The sequence below is a fragment of the Carcharhinus amblyrhynchos genome, chromosome 27, assembly GCF_965287045.1.
Source record: "Carcharhinus amblyrhynchos chromosome 27, sCarAmb.v2.hapA, whole genome shotgun sequence".
In the NCBI taxonomy this organism is placed as follows: Eukaryota; Metazoa; Chordata; class Chondrichthyes; order Carcharhiniformes; family Carcharhinidae; genus Carcharhinus; species Carcharhinus amblyrhynchos.
In genome coordinates, this window is record NC_137350.1 from 40,900,247 (window position 1) to 40,919,282 (window position 19,036).

Here is a 19,036-nt window from a genome sequence, read left to right on the forward strand (position 1 = left end):
GTTAATCCAGCTCCCTCACACTGTCACTCAGTAACCCCTCTCTCCCCCCCAGCACCCTGTGTTACTGACTGTATCTGTACTGATGTTAATCCAGCTCCCTCACACTGTCACTCAGTAACTTGTTGTACCTGCATACTAACTCTGTGTTTCCTGTACTACAACACCCAGATCCCTCTGTACCATTGAGTTCTACAAACTCCCTCTATTTAGTACTTTCAGAAGAATGAGTTTCCACTCTTCCTGAAATGAACATGTTTATATTTTCCATGTTTTATTCCATCTGCCAAATGTAATCACCCTAACTCCTGCTGTATATTCTCTACCTGCTCTTGACAACTTTCTTTCCCATCTGCCTTGGTGTTATTAACACATTTTGCTACCATACATTTGGTCCCTTCATCCAAACAGATGCAGATTGTTGTTGTGACCCCAGCATAGATCCTTTGAGATTCCACTAGCTACCGCTTGCCAAGCTACAAAAGACCCATTTTCCCTCCTCTGTCCTTGCTGTTAGTTAACCAATCCTTTATTCATGTTAATATGTACCCCCCACCCAATACACTACATGGTCTTATCTTGTGTATTAACCTTTGACATGGCATCTTATCAAATATCTTTTGGATTTTCAAATACACCACATCTCCAGATTCCACTTTATCCACTTTGCCTATTTCTTCCTCAAAAAACTTGTGAATGAGTTAAACACAAGTTCCTTTTCACAAATCCATATTGACTTTGCCTGATTCCATTATGATTTTCTAACCTCCTTAATAATGGAATTCCGTCAATGTTCTTGTGACAGGTTTTAGGCTAAATGGCCTGTAGTTTCCTGCTTTCTGTTTCTCTCCTTTCACGAATAAAGGTGTTACATTTGCTATTTCCCGATCTACTGGGACCCTTCCAGATGCAGACCATCTGGTCCTGAGGACTTGTCAGCCCTTTGGGTTGAATAGTTTTCCCAGTCCTTTTCCCTGCTGATGGTGATTGTTTTAAGTTCCTCCTTCCCAATCACCTCTTGAAAATCAAGTATTTTTGGGGAACTTTCCAAGTTTTCTATAATGAAGAGGGTGGTGAGTGTCTGAAACAAGCTGCCAGAGGTAGTAGGAGAGGCGGGTACATTTTTGTCTTTTAAAAAGTGTTTGGGCAGTTACATGGGTACGATGGGTATAGAGGGATATGGGCCAAATGCAGGTCATTGGGACTAGCTTAATGATAAAAAAGGGCAGCATGGACAAGTTGCGCTGAAGAGCCTGTTTCCATGCTGTCAGCCTCTATGACTTTATGACAAACACCTCTGCCATTTCCTTGTTTCTCATTATCAATTCTGCAGCTGTCTAGAGGACCAACACTAGTTTTTGCTTACCTATTTCAAATTTAGTTTTCCATTTAAACACTTGTAGAAACTCTATCTGTTTTCTATTTCTAGCCAGCTTTCTCTCAGCCCCTGCTTTATTCCTCTTCATTTTTTTTTAGTCTTTTTTTGCTGGTTCTGAAAATTTATCCAATCCCCTGCCCTTCCAGTGACCTTTGTAGATTCGTACAGCCTTTCTCACAATGCTAATCTAAACTTCTTATTCAGACATGGGTGATGCATCTTTCTCAAAGAACCTTTCTTTCTCACTGGGCTAAATCTTTGCTGAGAATTATTAAATATTTCCTTAAACATCAGCACTCTACTGTTCCCACCCTCCCTTTAACCTAGTTTCTCAGTTCAGTTAGGCAAATCTGTCTCATATTCTGACAGCTATCTACATTTAGGTTTAAGACACTAGTCTTAGACCCATACTTAGACCCCTTCAAACTGAACATGAAATTCTATTGCATTATGATAGCTGTCATTGAGAGGTCCCTTTAACAAGAAGTGATCGATTTCTCTTGTCTAATTGTACATTGGAGTCAGTGGCTTGATTTTCTAATCCCATTCCCGGGGTTTCTGATTTTCAGGAGTGTCTTTTAAAGTTGTGATTTTTGTTCACAATCTGTGACCTGACCCCTGACCTGGCTGGCTCCAGTGCAGGTATAGGCACAATCTTGTCCTTTCTTGCATTTTCCATGGAGTGACACTTGATTTCCAAAGAGTTACAGACCACTGCCCTGAAGAGGTGTCACCAACCGTAGGGTGAAAGGTAAGTTCAAACGGTCCTCCTCATGCCAAACCCCACCCCCTTGCAAAGGGACAGCACTTTCATGCTTATTTATCCACGAGACACTGTATAGACAATAGGACTTATAAAAATAGCTTTTAAAGGAAGTCATTCATCGATAACTTTTGACTTACTTAAAAATAATCAAGCAGCCAGTCGTCTTGAGATACCAATAACAAAAATCACAAGCCCTTGAAACCTCTTTAAATTTGTAAATAAACATTGTGAAATTGACAGAAGAGATCAGAGAGCCTGAACTGTCAAACAAGCAATGTTTTCTCTGGGGCTCAGGTGTTTCAATACTTCAATGGATGTTTCAGTTCCTCACTATTCTTGTGAGCCACAGGGCCTTAGTGGAGATTAAGTGCTAAGACGACTCTTTTAAATAGCCCACACAGGCACCCAAACTCCTATGGCTTTCCGGATTCTTCCCTAGGTCAGCTGGCCTGACTGCGACTGATCCCTCCATACGATAAAATTCCCGTCTTTTTCCTGGCACTTTCTCTCAAAGCAGTCAGCTCATGCTGGGAAAAAAACAGAAAATGCTGGAAAATCTCAGGAGGTCTGACAGCATCTGAAGAGAGAGAATAGAGCCAATATTTTGAGTCTAGATGACCCATCATCAGACTTCTGTTACCTCTCCGCAGAGGCTATCAGACCTTCTGAGATTTTCCAGCATTTTCTGTTTTTGTTTCAAATTTCAGCATCCGTGGTATTTGCTTTTATCTAAGGTCATACTGGAAGTTTTCCCAACTCCCACAGGGATAGAACTCCAGCACAAAATCTCTCCTGATGTTAATCCAGCTCCCTCACACTGTCACTCAGTAACCCCTCTCTCCCCCAGCACCCTGTGTTACTGACTGTATCTGTACTGATGTTAATCCAGCTCCCTCACACTGTCACTCAGTAACCCCTCTCTCCCCCAGCACCCTGTGTTACTGACTGTATCTGTACTGATGTTAATCCAGCTCCCTCACACTGTCACTCAGTTAGGCCAGCCCTCTGTGTCTGTTTTTGACAATGTTCTTGCTGACAGTTTGACAGGATGGGCAATAGCCGGAATGATTTGGGAGCACTGTGCTCCGAGGATGAGCAGAGTCGTACCTGCTGGATGACTGCGTTCCGCCTCTTCAAGGTCAGTCTGATTGGTGTGGATGTGAATGTGGACAGTGAGTATGTGAGGACCCAGGGCAGAGTCCATGTGCAGGGGGCACTAATATTCCGGTGTGGGGGTGTTTCTGGGGTGGTGATTTTGGACTGTAGGAGGTGTGTGGGGAGAGATATCCTGACGGGACCTGTGTCCCGAATTTTACGATCTCACTTGGACAAGGCTTGTGAAATCCTGCCCGAGGCCATTGGAGAATTCTGTTCCGTGAGCCACACTCGCCCCGATTCCTGAGAGGGCAAGGTGGTAAAATTCTGGCCCTGTGTCTGGGGGGGAGCGGTGATTACTCTATGAAAGCATGTTTTACACTCACTAACCCCAGGACTCTGCAGCTCTCGGGCCCAAACCCAAATTGGAAAAGTATCTCATGAGGGAAACATTTCATTTTTACAAATAGGGGAGAATCAGAGAAGTGAGATCATCCTTTCAAAGTGCCAGCAGAGACAGGATGAGCTGAATAGGCTCCTTCTGCACTGAATGATTCCATGATCTCTGCAATGATTAATGTGCTGATACTTGCTGGAACTGTCTGCTGCTCACTATCTCTCTTTGTTCTGTAGCTGGGTGAGCAACTCTGCCTGAACCATCAGATAACACAACAAATGAAGAAACAGCAATCCTGGATCCAGCCGTCCATCGTGGTGAGTCTCCCCCATCTGCCCCCCAGCCCCAGTCACACAACAGTGATTCAACACAGTCCCTGAAGCCCAGACACAGTCCCTGAACCCCAGACACAGTCCCTGAACCCCAGACACAGTCCCTGAACCCGAGTCACCCCCTGAAGCCCAGACACAGTCCCTGAACCCCAGACACAGTCCCTGAACCCGAGTCACCCCCTGAAGCCCAGACACAGTCCCTGAACCCCAGACACAGTCCCTGAACCCCAGACACAGTCCCTGAACCCGAGTCACCCCCTGAACCCGAGTCACCCCCTGAACCCCAGACGCACCCTGTGAACGCCAGATATAGCCAGAGAACACCAGATGCAGTCTGTGCACCCTAGACGCTGCCCCAGTATCCTAGACAGTTCCTGAACTCCAGACGCAGTCTGTGCACTCCAGACACAGTCCCTGAACCTCAGACCTAGCCTGTGTACTTGCCGACACACAGTTTTATTATTTAATGATTTGCAGAATCATTTGATGATTGAGAAATGTTTCTGTGTTTTTATGCTTTCTCAGTTTCAGTTCTGACACCTCATGTGAAATTGACAGAACATCACGTTTTACATTCATTACATTTCAGAAATGACAGGTCATTTCTAACCTCAGCGATTTCTTACCAACTCCAACCCTTCACATCGCTCGGATAAGCAAACTGCAACAGTTGTGATTGAGTCACACTGACTGCCTTCAGTTCTCGGTTTAGCTGAGTGGAAGATGCTTGGGATAAGGACTGGGGGCCTTAATTATTGATGGGGAGCAGGGTGGAGGCATCAGTGAACAGGGCTTGGAAAGAGAAACCAATCACTGCCCCATATCCCCCTCTCTGCCCCGTATCCCCCTCACTACCCCATATCCCCCTCACTGCCCCATATCCCCCTCTCTGCCCCGTATCCCCCTCACTACCCCATATCCCCCTCTCTGCCCCGTATCCCCCTCTCTGCCCCGTATCCCCCTCACTGCCCCATATCCCCCTCTCTGCCCCGTATCCCCCTCACTACCCCATATCCCCCTCACTGCCCCATATCCCCCTCTCTGCCCCGTATCCCCCTCACTGCCCCATATCTCCCTCACTACCCCATATCCCCCTCACTGCCCCATATCCCCCTCACTGCCCCATATCCTCCTCACTGCCCCGTATCCCCCTCACTGCCCCATATCTCCATCACTACTCCGTATCCCCCTCCCTGCCCCGTATCCCCCTCCCTGCCCCGTATCCCCCTCCCTGCCCCGTATCCCCCTCCCTGCCCCGTATCCCCCTCCCTGCCCCATATCCCCCTCCCTGCCCCGTATCCCCCTCACTGCCCCATATCCCCCTCACTGCTCCGTATCTCCATCACTACCCCATATCTCCATCACTACCCCGTATCGTCCTCACTGCCCCATATCTCCATCACTACCCTGTATCCTCCTCACTGCCCCGTATCCTCCTCACTGCCCCGTATCCCCCTCACTGCCCCGTATCCCCCTCACTGCCCCGTATCCCCCTCACTGCCCCGTATCTCCATCACTACCCCGTATCCCCCTCACTGCCCCTTATCCCCCTCCCTGCCCCTTATCCCCCTCCCTGCCCCGTATCCCCCTCCCTGCCCCGTATCCCCCTCCCTGCCCCGTATCCCCCTCCCTGCCCCGTATCCTCCTCACTGCCCCGTATCCCCCTCCCTGCCCCGTATCCTCCTCTCTGCCCCATATCCCCCTCTCTGCCCCATATCCCCCTCTCTGCCCCATAACCCCCTCTCTGCCCCATATCCCCCTCACTGCCCCATATCTCCATCACTACCCCATATCCCCCTCCCTGCCCCGTATCCCCCTCCCTGCCCCGTATCCCCCTCACTGCTCAGTGTTTGTGTGAGGCGGTGTCAGGAGGAATGGAATTTGGGATTTTGGATAAGGGCAGAAGTGGGTTTTCTGTGATGCTGCTATGGTTGAACAGCCCTTAGAATGCAGTCCTGGGTCAAAGCCCAAAACAATGAACTTCCATTCAAAGGAAAATTGGGCAGGGGTAAATCTGAATGGGTTTAAATTGGGCTGCAGTAAATAGTGGGGTAAATTAGGGGATGAATTGGCAGGGGTAAATGAGGGGATAAGTTAGTGGCAGTAAATCAATGGAGTGTGGATCAGATGGGGGGGTAAACCTGGTTGAAGTTAAATTGGGCAGTAGTTAGATAGGATGGGGATTAAATCAGGTGAGAGTTAGGTTGGGTGGGAGGTAAATTGGGCAGAGGTTAACTAGGGCCATGATCTGCATGTTCTCCCCATCTCTGCGTGGGTTTCCTCTGGGTGCTCCAGTTTCCACCCACAGTCCAGAGGTATGCGGTTAGGTTGATTGGCCATGCTAAATTGCCCCTCACTGTCAGGGGGATTAACAGGGTGAATACATGGGGTTACAGGGATGGGGCCTGAGTGGGATTGTTGTTGGTGCAGGCTCAGTGGGCTGAATGGCCTCCTCCTGCACTGTAGGGATTCTAAATCGGGGATAAATCAGTGGGTAAATTGAGGGAGTAAATTGGGGGGAGGAGGGTTAAGTGTGTTCTTTGTGTTGGTAATGAGTGATATTGGGGAACCTGTGGGGGAGGTGTTGAATTTCCTCTCCATACCTGTGTGAGTTCCGACAGGTGAGTGTGGCTTAGGAGTGGGCTGTGGGTGATAGCCGTGTCAGTACACATCATTGATCATGTTTCCATTTCTTCACCTTGTCCACAGAGGAATGTGTCGGAGAATTGCCTGGTTCCTATGGATTTCTCGGGATGCACGGGCAGAGTGATCGAGAATCTGAAGGAAGCTTCATCAGTTGCTGAGGAAGAGGGACACGCCTGGAGAGTACGGATCCCCGTCACAGGGTCACTCCTGCCAGCTGTTCACACATTTGGCAGATGTTTCTGACTGTGATAAAGAATGATGCGACACAGAAGGAGGCCATTCTGCCCATTGTGCTTGTGCTAGCTCTTTGAAGAGCTATCCAATTAGTCTTCTCCACAGCCACACCCCCATCCCGCTCCCACTCATTCCCAATATCCTGTCATTTTTTTTCAACTAGTATTTATCCTTTTGAAATTTACCTTTGAATTTGCTCTCACTGCCTTTTCAGTAAGAAATCTCCCAGCGCCAGGTTAAAGCCCAACAGTTTTATTTAGAATCACAAGCTTTTAGAGTACTGCTCCTTCATCATGTGAGTGTGGGTTTGAAGGGTTTTAGATATAAGGAGAGGTTGGATAAACTCCGTTTGTTCTCACTGGAGCAACAGAAGCTGAGGGGTGACCTGATAGTGGTGTGGACAGAGTGGATAGTGAGTGGTGTGGACAGAGTGGATAGTGAGTGTTGGACAGAGTGGATAGTGAGTGTTGGACAGAGTGGATAGTGAGTGTTGGACAGAGTGGATAGTGAGTGGTGGACAGAGTGGATAGTGAGTGGTGGACAGAGTGGATAGTGAGTGGTGGACAGAGTGGATAGTGAGTGGTGGACAGAGTGGATACTGAGTGGTGTGGACAGAGTGGATAGTGAGTGTTGGACAGAGTGGATAGTGAGTGGTGGACAGAGTGGATAGTGAGTGGTGTGGACAGAGTGGATGGTGAGTGGTGTGGACAGAGTGGATAGTGAGTGGTGGACAGAGTGGATAGTGAGTGGTGTGGACAGAGTGGATAGTGAGTGTTGGACAGAGTGGATAGTGAGTGGTGGTCAGAGTGGATAGTGAGTGGTGTGGACAGAGTGGATAGTGAGTGGTGTGGACAGAGTGGATAGTGAGTGGTGGACAGAGTGGATAGTGAGTGGTGTGGACAGAGTGGATAGTGAGTGTTGGACAGAGTGGATAGTGAGTGGTGGACAGAGTGGATAGTGAGTGGTGGTCAGAGTGGATAGTGAGTGGTGGACAGAGTGGATAGTGAGTGGTGTGGACAGAGTGGATAGTGAGTGGTGGACAGAGTGGATAGTGAGTGGTGTGGACAGAGTGGATAGTGAGTGGTGGACAGAGTGGATAGTGAGTGGTGGTCAGAGTGGATAGTGAGTGGTGGACAGAGTGGATAGTGAGTGGTGTGGACAGAGTGGATAGTGAGTGGTGGACAGAGTGGATAGTGAGTGGTGTGGACAGAGTGGATAGTGAGTGGTGGACAGAGTGGATAGTGAGTGGTGTGGACAGAGTGGATAGTGAGTGGTGGACAGAGTGGATAGTGAGTGGTGGACAGAGTGGATAGTGAGTGGTGGACAGAGTGGATAGTGAGTGTTGGACAGAGTGGATAGTGAGTGGTGTGGACAGAGTGGATAGTGAGTGGTGTGGACAGAGTGGATAGTGAGTGGTGTGGACAGAGCGGATAGTGAGTGTTGGACAGAGTGGATAGTGAGTGGTGTGGACAGAGTGGATAGTGAGTGGTGGACAGAGTGGATAGTGAGTGGTGTGGACAGAGTGGATAGTGAGTGGTGTGGACAGAGTGGATAGTGAGTGGTGGACAGAGTGGATAGTGAGTGTTGGACAGAGTGGATAGTGAGTGGTGTGGACAGAGTGGATAGTCAGTGGTGTGGACAGAGTGGATAGTGAGTGGTGTGGACAGAGTGGATAGTGAGTGTTGGACAGAGTGGATAGTGAGTGGTTTGGACAGAGTGGATAGTGAGTGGTGTGGACAGAGTGGATAGTGAGTGGTGGACAGAGTGGATAGTGAGTGGTGTGGACAGAGTGGATAGTGAGTGGTGTGGACAGAGTGGATAGTGAGTGGTGGACAGAGTGGATAGTGAGTGGTGTGGACAGAGTGGATAGTGAGTGGTGGACAGAGTGGATAGTGAGTGTTGGACAGAGTGGATAGTGAGTGGTGTGGACAGAGTGGATAGTGAGTGGTGGACAGAGTGGATAGTGAGTGGTGGACAGAGTGGATAGTGAGTGGTGGACAGAGTGGATAGTGAGTGGTGTGGACAGAGTGGATAGTGAGTGGTGGACAGAGTGGATGGTCAGATGCTCTTTCCTAGGGTTGAAAAATCAGGTAAGGGGACAAAGGTTTAAGGTGCATGGGGAAAAGTTTAGAGGTGATGTGCAAGGCAAGTTTTTTACACAGAGGGTGGTCAATGTCTGGGACACGCTGCCCGGGGAGGTGGTGGGAACAGATACAATAGCGGGATTTTCGGGGCAACTAGACGGATACATGAATAGGAGGGAATGGAAGGATACGGACTCCAAAAGTGTGTACGGTTTTAGTTTAGTTTGGGCATCATGATCGGCACAGGCTCAGAGGGCCAAAGGGCCTGTTCTTTGTTCAATCAGGTGCCTTTTCAGACAGATCACAATAACTTGCAGAATTAACACTCTTCTTCTTAGTCTCCCTCTCAGTTCTTTTACCAATGATCTTAAATCTGTTGTGACCAACCCCTCTGCCCCCAGAAATTATTTCTTCTTTGTTGCTCTATCAAAACTATGCCTGATTTTAAACTCCTCAATTAAATCTCCTCTTTACTGAAAGGAGAACAAGGCTGCTCCCTACAGCGCTAACTGCAATCTCTCCTTGCTGCTTTAACTGCATTCTGCTCAGTCTGTTGCTCAGAGCTGGCTCCAGCTCTCCAGGCTGAGACAGTGCTTTATAACACTTCATTCCCTTGCTTTATGTGCTCACTGCCTCTATCTATACATTGTTGTAACAGGCTTCTCAACTTGCCACCTTCAATCATTTGTTTACAAAAGCCCCCATGTCACAACAACAACTGGCATTGATATAGCACCTTTAAAGTAACCAAATGTCAGAATCCATTCTGAGAAGCAATTATCAAAAAAAATTAACATAAGCTACTTCAGGAGATACCAGCACCGATGATAAAAACTTAGTCAGAGATGTAGATTTGTTCAGAATTAGTCTGTGTAACAAGATCTGCACAACATCCCAGACAGATCTGATAATGAACAAGTAACATTTCACCACACACATGTCAGGTAAGAGAGAATTTAACCACCGCCCTTTGACATTTAATGGCATTGCCATCACTGAATTCCCCAACTGTCAACATCTTTGGAGTTACTGTTGATCAGAAACTCAACTGGATTCACCACATAAACACAGTGGCTACAAGAACAGATCACAAGCTGGGAATCCTGTGGTGAGGAACTGACTCCCCAAATCCTGTCCGCCATCTACAAGGCTCAAGTCAGGAGTGTGATGGAATACTCCACATTTGCCTGGATGATGCAGCTCCAAAAACTCAAGAAGCTCTCCCCCATCCAGGACAAAGCAACCCATTTAATTGGCACTCCATCTGCAAACATTCACTCCCTCCACCACTGACACACAGTGACAGCTTTGTGTACTATCTACATGCACGGCAGAAACTTATCAAGGCTTTTTTGACAACACCTTCCACTACCTTCTAGAAGGACAAGGGCAGCAGATAAATGGGAACACTACCAGCTGGAGGCTCCCCTCCGAGTCCCTCACTCACTATCCTGACTTGGAAATATATCACCATTCCTTCACTGTCACTGGGTCAAATTCCTGGAACTCCCTCCCTAACAGCAGTGTGGGTGTACCTACACCTGAGGGATAGCAGCGACTCAAGAAGGCAGCTCACCACTGCCTTCTGAAGGGTAACTAGGGATGGGCAATAAATGCTGGCCAGCTAGCGATGCCCACTGTAACATATATATATATTTCTTTTAAATAAAGCAGTATTTTAACAGACAACGGAGAGGCTGTGATTTAGGGGGAAATTTCAGATTTAGGTCCCCGACTACTGAAGGCACAGCTGCCAGGTTCGGAGGGATAACTGTCAGGGCCGTGCAAGAAGCCAGGATTGGAGGAGTCAGTTCGCAGAGGGTTGGATAAAGAAGAAAGGGTGATGGTCGTGTCAAAGACTGCAGGCAGCTCAGATAAACTTGCTCCAGTCACACAGCAGCTGTATTTGTGCTATTTTACTGGTTCAACATACAGTTACCTCATCAGTTTGCACTGCTCTGTTGGTGTGTGACAGCAGCCTCCACCCAATCGGCTAATCAGTCGACAGCCAGGATGTGTGTGAGCATCAGGAGTGGAATTGAGTTTGTTCTGATGCCCAAAGCTGAGTGACTGGCCTCACAGAGAAAGCAATCTCTAATGTATACACTGTTACCGTTCCACTCAACAGCACTTCTCCTCTGGCTATTTAGGACTTGAACTTCTCCAGGTTAATATCAAATACTACAGATATCACTATACTGCATTGATACAGAGTTACACTGTGTCGATACAGAGTTACACTGTGTCGATACAGAGTTACACTGCGTCGATACAGAGTTACACTGCGTCGATACAGAGTTACACTGCGTCGATACAGAGTTACACTGCGTCGATACAGAGTTACACTGCGTCGATACAGAGTTACACTGCGTCGATACAGAGTTACACTGCGTCGATACAGAGTTACACTGCGTCGATACAGAGTTACACTGCGTCGATACAGAATTACACTGCGTCGATACAGAGTTACACTGCGTCGATACAGAGTTACACTGCGTCGATACAGAGTTACACTGCGTCGATACAGAGTTACACTGCGTCGATACAGAGTTACACTGCGTCGATACAGAATTACACTGCGTCGATACAGAGTTACACTGCGTCGATACAGAGTTACACTGCGTCGATACAGAGTTACACTGCGTCGATACAGAGTTACACTGCGTCGATACAGAGTTACACTGTGTCGATACAGAGTTACACTGTGTCGATACAGAGTTATACTTTGGGCACCAAGTGTAGTGTGTCAAAATTCGCAGATGACACTGAGATGGGTGGAAGAGCAAAGTGTACAGAGGACGCTGAAAGTCTACAAAGGGATATAGATAATCTGAGTGAGTGGGTGAGGGTCTGGCAGATGGAGTACAATGTTGGTTAATGTGAGGTCATCCATTTTGGTTGGAATAACAACAAAATGGACTATTATTTAAGTGGTACAAAAATGTAGTATACTGCTGTGCAGAGGGTCCTGGTCCTTGTACAGGAATCTCAAGGAGTTTGTTTGCAGATGCAGCAGGTAATTAAGAAGGCAAATGGAATTTTGTCCTTCATTGCTAGAGGGATGGAGTTTAAAAACAGTGAGGTTATGTTGCAGCTGTATAAGGTGCTGGTGAGGCCACACCTGGAGTTACTGTGTACAGTTTTGGTCTCCTTACTTGAGAAAGGATATACTGGCACTGGAGGGGGTGCAGAGGAGATTCACTAGGTTGATTCCAGAGTTGAGAGGGTTGGCTTATGAGGAGAGATTGAGTACACTGGGGTTATACTCATTGGAATTCAGAAGAATGAGGGGAGATCTTATAGAAAACTATAAGATTATGAAGGGAATAGATAAGATAGAAGCAGGGAAGTTGTTTCCACTGGGGGGGTGAAACTAGAACTAGGGGGGCATGGCGTAGGACTGAGTTGAGGAGGAACTTCTTCACACAAAGGGTTGTGAATCTGTGGAATTCCCTGTCCAGTGAAGCAGTTGAGGCTGCCTCATTAAATGTTTTTAGGGCAAGGATAGATAAATTTTTGAACAGTAAAGGAATTAATGGTTATGGTGAGTGGGTGGGTAAGTGGAGCTGAGTCCATGAAAAGATCAGCCATGATCTTATTGAATGGTGGAGCAGACTCGAAGGGCCAGATGGCCGACTCCTGCTCCTGGTTCTTATGTTCTTATGATACAGAATTATACTGCATCCATACAGAGTTACACGGCATAGGTATAGGGAAATTCTCACCCCAATTTAGGTCCAAGTCAAGTTTTTTTCATCTGTGATTCAATGTATCTTTTTACAAACAAACCTTGTTCTTTGTTTTTGCAGAAGAAAGGCTCCCAGAGGCACAGTTTGCCTAGTTCCTGTCAAGGTTCAGTACTCAGTGCAGGTGAGTTACCTTCAGCAGATGAGGAAAAAACTCGTGTGATATAAACAGATTCTTTGAATGAAAAAACTGACAAATAGATTTCAATGTAGGCATGAGTAAGCGTGTCCGCCTTGGGTCAAAGAGGTCAAAATGGAAACTTGGTCTCCAAGAAGCATTGGAGATACAAAGAGACTGAAATCTCTGTCCTATACTGACTCATTGTCCATGGAACATCCTTCTTATTTACTCAATCAAAACCCTTCATAATTTCAACACAATTAAATCTCTGAACTTTCTCTGCTCTGAAAGGAAGTATTCCAGCATCTCCATTCTCTCTGAGTTGAGTCTTTCCAATGATTTGTACAAAGTCAAACAGCAGGAACATAACCAGAGTTCCATAAATGTGTAAACTGCGATGTCGCAGGTCCGATATCCCAGACTGCTAAAAACACTCCTTCATTCAAATCAGAAACCACAAAGCTTTCCAATCAAAACTCCCAACTTCTCAAGTGTGAGGTTATCCATTGCAAGTGTGAGGTTATCCACTTTGGCAGAAATAATAGTAGGAGGGATTACTATTTAAAGGGTGAAAAGCTGCAGCATGCGACGGTGCAGAGGGACCTAGGGGTCCTTGTGCATGAGTCGCAAAAACCCAGTCTGCAGGTGCAGCAGGTGATCAGGAAGGCAAATGGGATGCTGGCCTTTATAGCAAGGGGGATAGAATATAAAAGCAGAGAGGTCTTGCTGCAACTGTACAGGGCACTGGTGAGGCCGCAGCTGGAGTACTGTGTGCAGTTTTGGTCGCCGCACTTGTGCAAGGATATATTGGCCTTGGAGGGAGTGCAGAGGAGGTTCACTAGGCTGATACCGGAGATGAGGGGGTTGGACTATGAAGAGAGGCTGAATAGACTGGGTCTGTACTCGTTGGAGTTTAGAAGGATGAGGGGGGATCTTATAGAGACGTATAAGATAATGAAGGGGATGGATAGGGTAGAGGTAGAGAGATTCTTCCCGCTTAGAAAGGACAACAGGACTAGAGGGCACAGCCTCAAGATAAGTGGGGGGCAGTTTAGAACGGAGTTGAGGAGGAACTTCTTCACTCAAAGGGTGGTGAATCTCTGGAATTCTCTGCCCATTGAAGTGGTGGAGGCTACCTCGCTAAATATATTTAAGTCACGGGTAGATAGGTTTTGACAGACAAGGGAATTAAGGGTTATGGGGAGAAAGCGGGAAAGTGGAACTGGGCCACGACAGATCAGCCATGATCTTATTGAATGGCGGGGCAGGCTCGAAGGGCTAGATGGCCTATTCCTGCTCCTATTTCTTATGTTCTTATGTTCAACATTGACCCATTTAAAAGCAGAGTTCAGATCCCCATAGTAATATTGTACAGATAGGCATCTTCAAAGGGTAAACCAGCACTTAAGCGATAGCGGTAGGGTGCATGGTGTGTGCTTGATGGGCTGAATGGCCTTTATTGGTCAGTGCTGTCCAGAATCCCATCAATTATGTTTTTAACCATGGTCATTTTAGCTACAGAAATGGGGAGTTGTGATTGTTAAAGGCCTTTAAATTCTACCCTTCTCTCTCTCCCTTTTTTGATTCCTGCATTTGCCTCTCATCTTCTCAGACTGTCTCGCTCTCTCCCTCTACTCTCTCTCTTCCATTTTCTCTCCCTCTTTCTCCCTCTGTCCCTCTTTCTGTCCCCTCCCTCTCCCTTCCTCTGTCTCTCCCTCAGATTCTCTTTCTGCCCTCTCCCTCTCACTCCCCCTTTCTTTCCCTGTCCATGTCTCTTTTTCTGTCCCACTTCCTCTTCCTCTGTCTGTCTATTTCTGTGTCTTAGCCCCCTTCCTCTCTCTGTCTTTCCCTCCTTCTTTCTCTGTTGACCTCTCTCTCTCTCTCTTGCCCTCACACTCTCTGTCTCCTTTCTCTCTACATGCCTCTGCCCCCTTTCTCTGCCATTCTTGTTCCCTCATTCTCCCCCTACTCTCTCTGTCTGTCTCTCTGCCTCTTTCTGTCACTAACTCTGCCTTTGTCTGTCTGTCTCTCTCTCTCTCTCTCTTTTTCCCTCTCTGTCACAGCCTATATGTCTTTCTTTCTCTGTTCCCCTGACTCTATCTTCTCTCTTTGACTCTGTCCCCCTGTTCTTCTGTCTGCCCCTCTGTTGCTGTCTCTCCCTGGGTATCTCTGTTTCTCTGTTTTCTGTCTCTCTCTTTATCTCTGCCTTTCTACTTGTGCCTACCACAAAGGTTTTTTCCCTATCTACTCTCAAGATTACACAGATCACTTTATTACGGGAGAAACAGTGAGAGGTGGTGTTACACTTATCTGTGTTTTTAAATATTATAATCAGTGTAGCACAAACACTGAGACCAGTGTGATTGCTGAGGGCAGAGAGGAGCCAGAGGACTAGACAGCAAGTTCCCACATTCTGACACATCCTGCAGGAATCCAGGTTCTGTGAGGGATGATCCAGGGAGAGACAGGGAGAATAAAGTGTCACCGATCCTGTGATAGTGCAGGTGTACTGGGCAGGTGGTTTTAGCTGTTATTGCAGTAGGTTTTTTCCTGTGGTGAATATGGATGTGGGGCAGAGTGTGAGGTGGAATAATGACAATAACAGTTTCATTTCTCATGGATCCAGCAATACACAGGAGTCAGCCCTGGTTTCACGGAAGGATCTCGAGAGAAGAAGCTCACAGACTGATTATCCAACATGGCCACATTGATGGGTGAGAACACAAGACTGGGACCGAGATCCAACCTGGGGGAGGGTTTCACTGTTTCATTTCAGAATAATTTTGCAAATGAGCTGTGAGTGTGAAAGTCTGAGAGGGAATCAGGAATTCACTGACTACAGATAAGAAAGTCTGAGAGGGAATCAGGAATTCACTGACTACAGATAAACACAAGAACAGAACAGATAGGAGTCTTCATAGAACAAACCATCTTGGAGATCTCTGGGTGAGTGAGTGGGGAGCCCCAGAGTCCCAAGTAACCAATTGATGGTCGACTAGTTAGGTTAACTAGTCCCTTACACCATTCCCAGTAATTCCCAGGAATGTGTGTGAGCCACTCTCTGCAGGAACAGGGGAAAGGGCAAAGAACAGCATTGCTTCAGAACCTCATACCCAGGTGAAGGGATGGAGCTAAAATATCGCCCAGTCCCCAAATTACATTGGATCCCCCCAGGTTCAAACTCGAGCCAGCAATTTAACCCTGGTCACTCAGACAGCACGTGGGCTGACTGTGGCTGTAAACCCATCTCCAAAACCATCCAAATCGTTTAACGTGGAAAACGTTCTGAAAAACACGGTCCTGTCTCACTGATTGTATCGCTATTAAATCTCCACTTTCTAAATGTTCTCCCAGCCAGTTTTACATCTTCAACCCCCTGTAAAACTTGTCGCTTTCAATGATTTCATCCAAACCTCTGCCATCCAATTCCTAACTGACAGCAAACCCAGTTCCCTATCACCCCCGTACTCACTGACTAATTAATGTCTCAATTTCAAAGTTCTCATCCCTGCCTCTCCATGACTTTCTCTTTCCAAATGTCTGCAATCTTCTCTAGCTGCGCAACCCTCCCGGATCTCTGTGTTCTTCTCAGTCTGGCTGAGTCAGCATTCCGAGTGCTGGTTACATCTTCAGCCAACATCTTTCAGCTGCCTGGACCCTGAGCGCTGAAATTCCACCACCCCCACCCCATCCTCTCTGCTTCTCTCCCTCTCTCTTGGGTCAGCACGGTGGCACAGTGGGCTAGCACTGCTGCCTCACAGTGTCAGGGACCAGGGTTTGATTTCCAGCTTGGGTCACTGTCTGTGTAGAGTCTGCACATTCTCCCCATGTCTGTGTGGGTTTTCTCCGGGTGTTCCTATTTCCCCCCACAGTCTGAAAGCTGTGCTGGTTAGATGCATTGGCTGTGCTAAATTCTCCCTCTGTGTACCCGAATAGGAGTGTGGCGACTCGGGGATTTTCACAGTAACTTCACTGCAGTGTTAATGTAAGCCTACTTGTAACACTAATAAATAAACTTTATCTTCAGTTCCTTCGATCCTGCCTCTCTGACTGAGCTCCTATCCTCTGATCTCCTCACACAGTTTGGTGTATTTTGCCAGACACCATTGTATGGCTGAAGCCACCAATGATAATAGCTCACTATTACCAATGTCCAATCGATCTCTCTGAGCCATTTGTCTGGGATATGATCACATTCATCAGGAACACATTGAACCACGAGACAGGTGCACATTATCACAAATATTCCAGTTGTGTTGTTGGTGCTCTGAGATTTAATACATGGGAATAAACAGCACCGGTTAATGCAGACAGTCAGAGCTTTCAGTATTGCCCTGAGTAACAGATGTTTATTTCTCTCTTTTCCTTTCGATGCAGAGTGTTTCTGATTCGAGAGAGTCAGAGGACACCCAGGAGCTTTGTGCTGACCCTCAGCCACCACCACAAGACCAAGCACTTCCTGGTTGTTCCGGTAATCTCCGCTCACACAATTATTTGGTTGTATTCAGTTATAGATCCAACACTGATGACACAGCCCAGAGACCCAACACACCACAGGCTGCTCCAGCCAGCAGGTCACTGACATGGTGAATCACTAACCTGACTGGACAGAAAACAACAACATTAGCAAACCACAACAGGGGCTATCAGGGGTGGTGAATTGTAACTGTACAGGTACCGTATCCCAGTGAGAGTCAGTATGTGTGGAACTGTATCCCAGTGAGAGTCAGTGTGTGTGGAATTGTATCCCAGTGAGAGTCAGTGTGTGTGGAACTGTACCCCAGTGAGAGTCAGTGTGTGTGGGACTGTATCCCAGTGAGAGTCAGTGTGTGTGGGACTGTACCCCAGTGAGAGTCAGTGTGTGTGGGACTGTATCCCAGTGAGAGTCAGTGTGTGTGGAACTGTACCCCAGTGAGAGTCAGTGTGTGTGGAACTGTACCCCAGTGAGAGTCAGTGTGTGTGGGACTGTATCCCAGTGAGAATCAGTGTGTGTGGGACTGTATCCCAGTGAGAGTCAGTGTGTGTGGAACTGTATCCCAGTGAGAGTCAGTGTGTGTGGAACTGTATCCCAGTGAGAATCAGTGTGTGTGGGACTGTATCCCAGTGAGAATCAGTGTGTGTGGAACTGTATCCCAGTGAGAGTCAGTGTGTGTGGAACTGTATCCCAGTGAGAGTCAGTGTGTGTGGAACTGTATCCCAGTGAGAGTCAGTGTGTGTGGGACTGTATCCCAGTGAGAGTCAGTGTGTGTGGGACTGTATCCCAGTGAGAGTCAGTGTGTGTGGAACTGTATCCCAGTGAGAGTCAGTGTGTGTGGAACTGTATCCCAGTGAGAGTCAGTGTGTGTGGAACTGTATCCCAGTGAGAGTCAGCGTGTGTGGAACTGTATCCCAGTGAGAGTCAGTGTGTGTGGAACTGTATCCCAGTGAGAGTCAGTGTGTGTGGGACTGTATCCCAGTGAGAATCAGTAGGTTGATTCAATGGGCTCAAAAACATGATAAGGTTGGTACGAGATGTGTAGTGTGATCCGAGGCTGCCTCTGTGGCCCTGCCCCCTTTACCAAGAGCCTTAAATGGCGGCGTTTGTGACTGTGCCTGGAATGGGTGTGACAGCAATTTAAACACATTTGGATTGAATTAATGAGCTGCACACCAACTTTACCAGCATTTCCCCCTTTGCCACCGCATTCGCCAATTCAGAATCGGTGTGGATCAGGCACGCCCCATAAAAGTCTGATTCAGGTGTTCCATCAGTGAGGGTTAGTGAGGAGGTCAGTGCATAGTCCGACAGCTCTCTGCTGCTCACGGGTGTCCTGTTCTTGCAGCAATTTTCTGTCTTGAGTTGGTGAGGACTCTGTGGGTGTGTGTGGGGGTGGGGGGGGCAGTTGCTCTACAGGGTCTCCGATGCCCCACTTGCAGCACGGATCCGGGCCTCAGCACTGACCTCAGGTCTTGCGATGCTGCTGGGTCCTAGTGCACTCAGCTCACTTCCAGCTGAAGGATGTGCAAAAAGGCCTTGCAAATTGCACTGCTGCAGCCTCTCAACTTTGCAAGAGGCTGTGATTGAGGGGAGCATGTGGCTGGGGAAATTGGGGAATTATGGACAGTGACTGTTGATGTGCTAGGGGCAAGCAGTGTTCCATAATCCTTACATGTGTTGCTCTCCATCTCCAACTCCCCCACCTTCCGCGCAACAACATGGCTTTTTCTCTGCAAGCAATTGATCTTGCTGTTCTTTTGGTT

At 47.5% G+C, this 19,036-nt stretch overlaps 1 protein-coding gene across 2 annotated transcripts in view; it reads left to right on the plus strand.

Moving 5' to 3' along the window:
- The window catches only part of LOC145359198 (growth factor receptor-bound protein 7-like), a 138,526-nt gene that overhangs the window by 108,719 nt on the left and 10,771 nt on the right, over positions 1–19,036 (plus strand). For both annotated transcript variants that reach the window (XM_080213663.1, XM_080213664.1), the window contains 6 exons: positions 3,181–3,279; positions 3,870–3,950; positions 6,675–6,791; positions 12,739–12,799; positions 15,423–15,510; positions 17,174–17,267. In XM_080213663.1, coding sequence (XP_080069789.1) covers positions 3,181–3,279; positions 3,870–3,950; positions 6,675–6,791; positions 12,739–12,799; positions 15,423–15,510; positions 17,174–17,267 — 540 coding nt within the window. The remainder of the gene's footprint in view (positions 1–3,180; positions 3,280–3,869; positions 3,951–6,674; positions 6,792–12,738; positions 12,800–15,422; positions 15,511–17,173; positions 17,268–19,036) is intronic.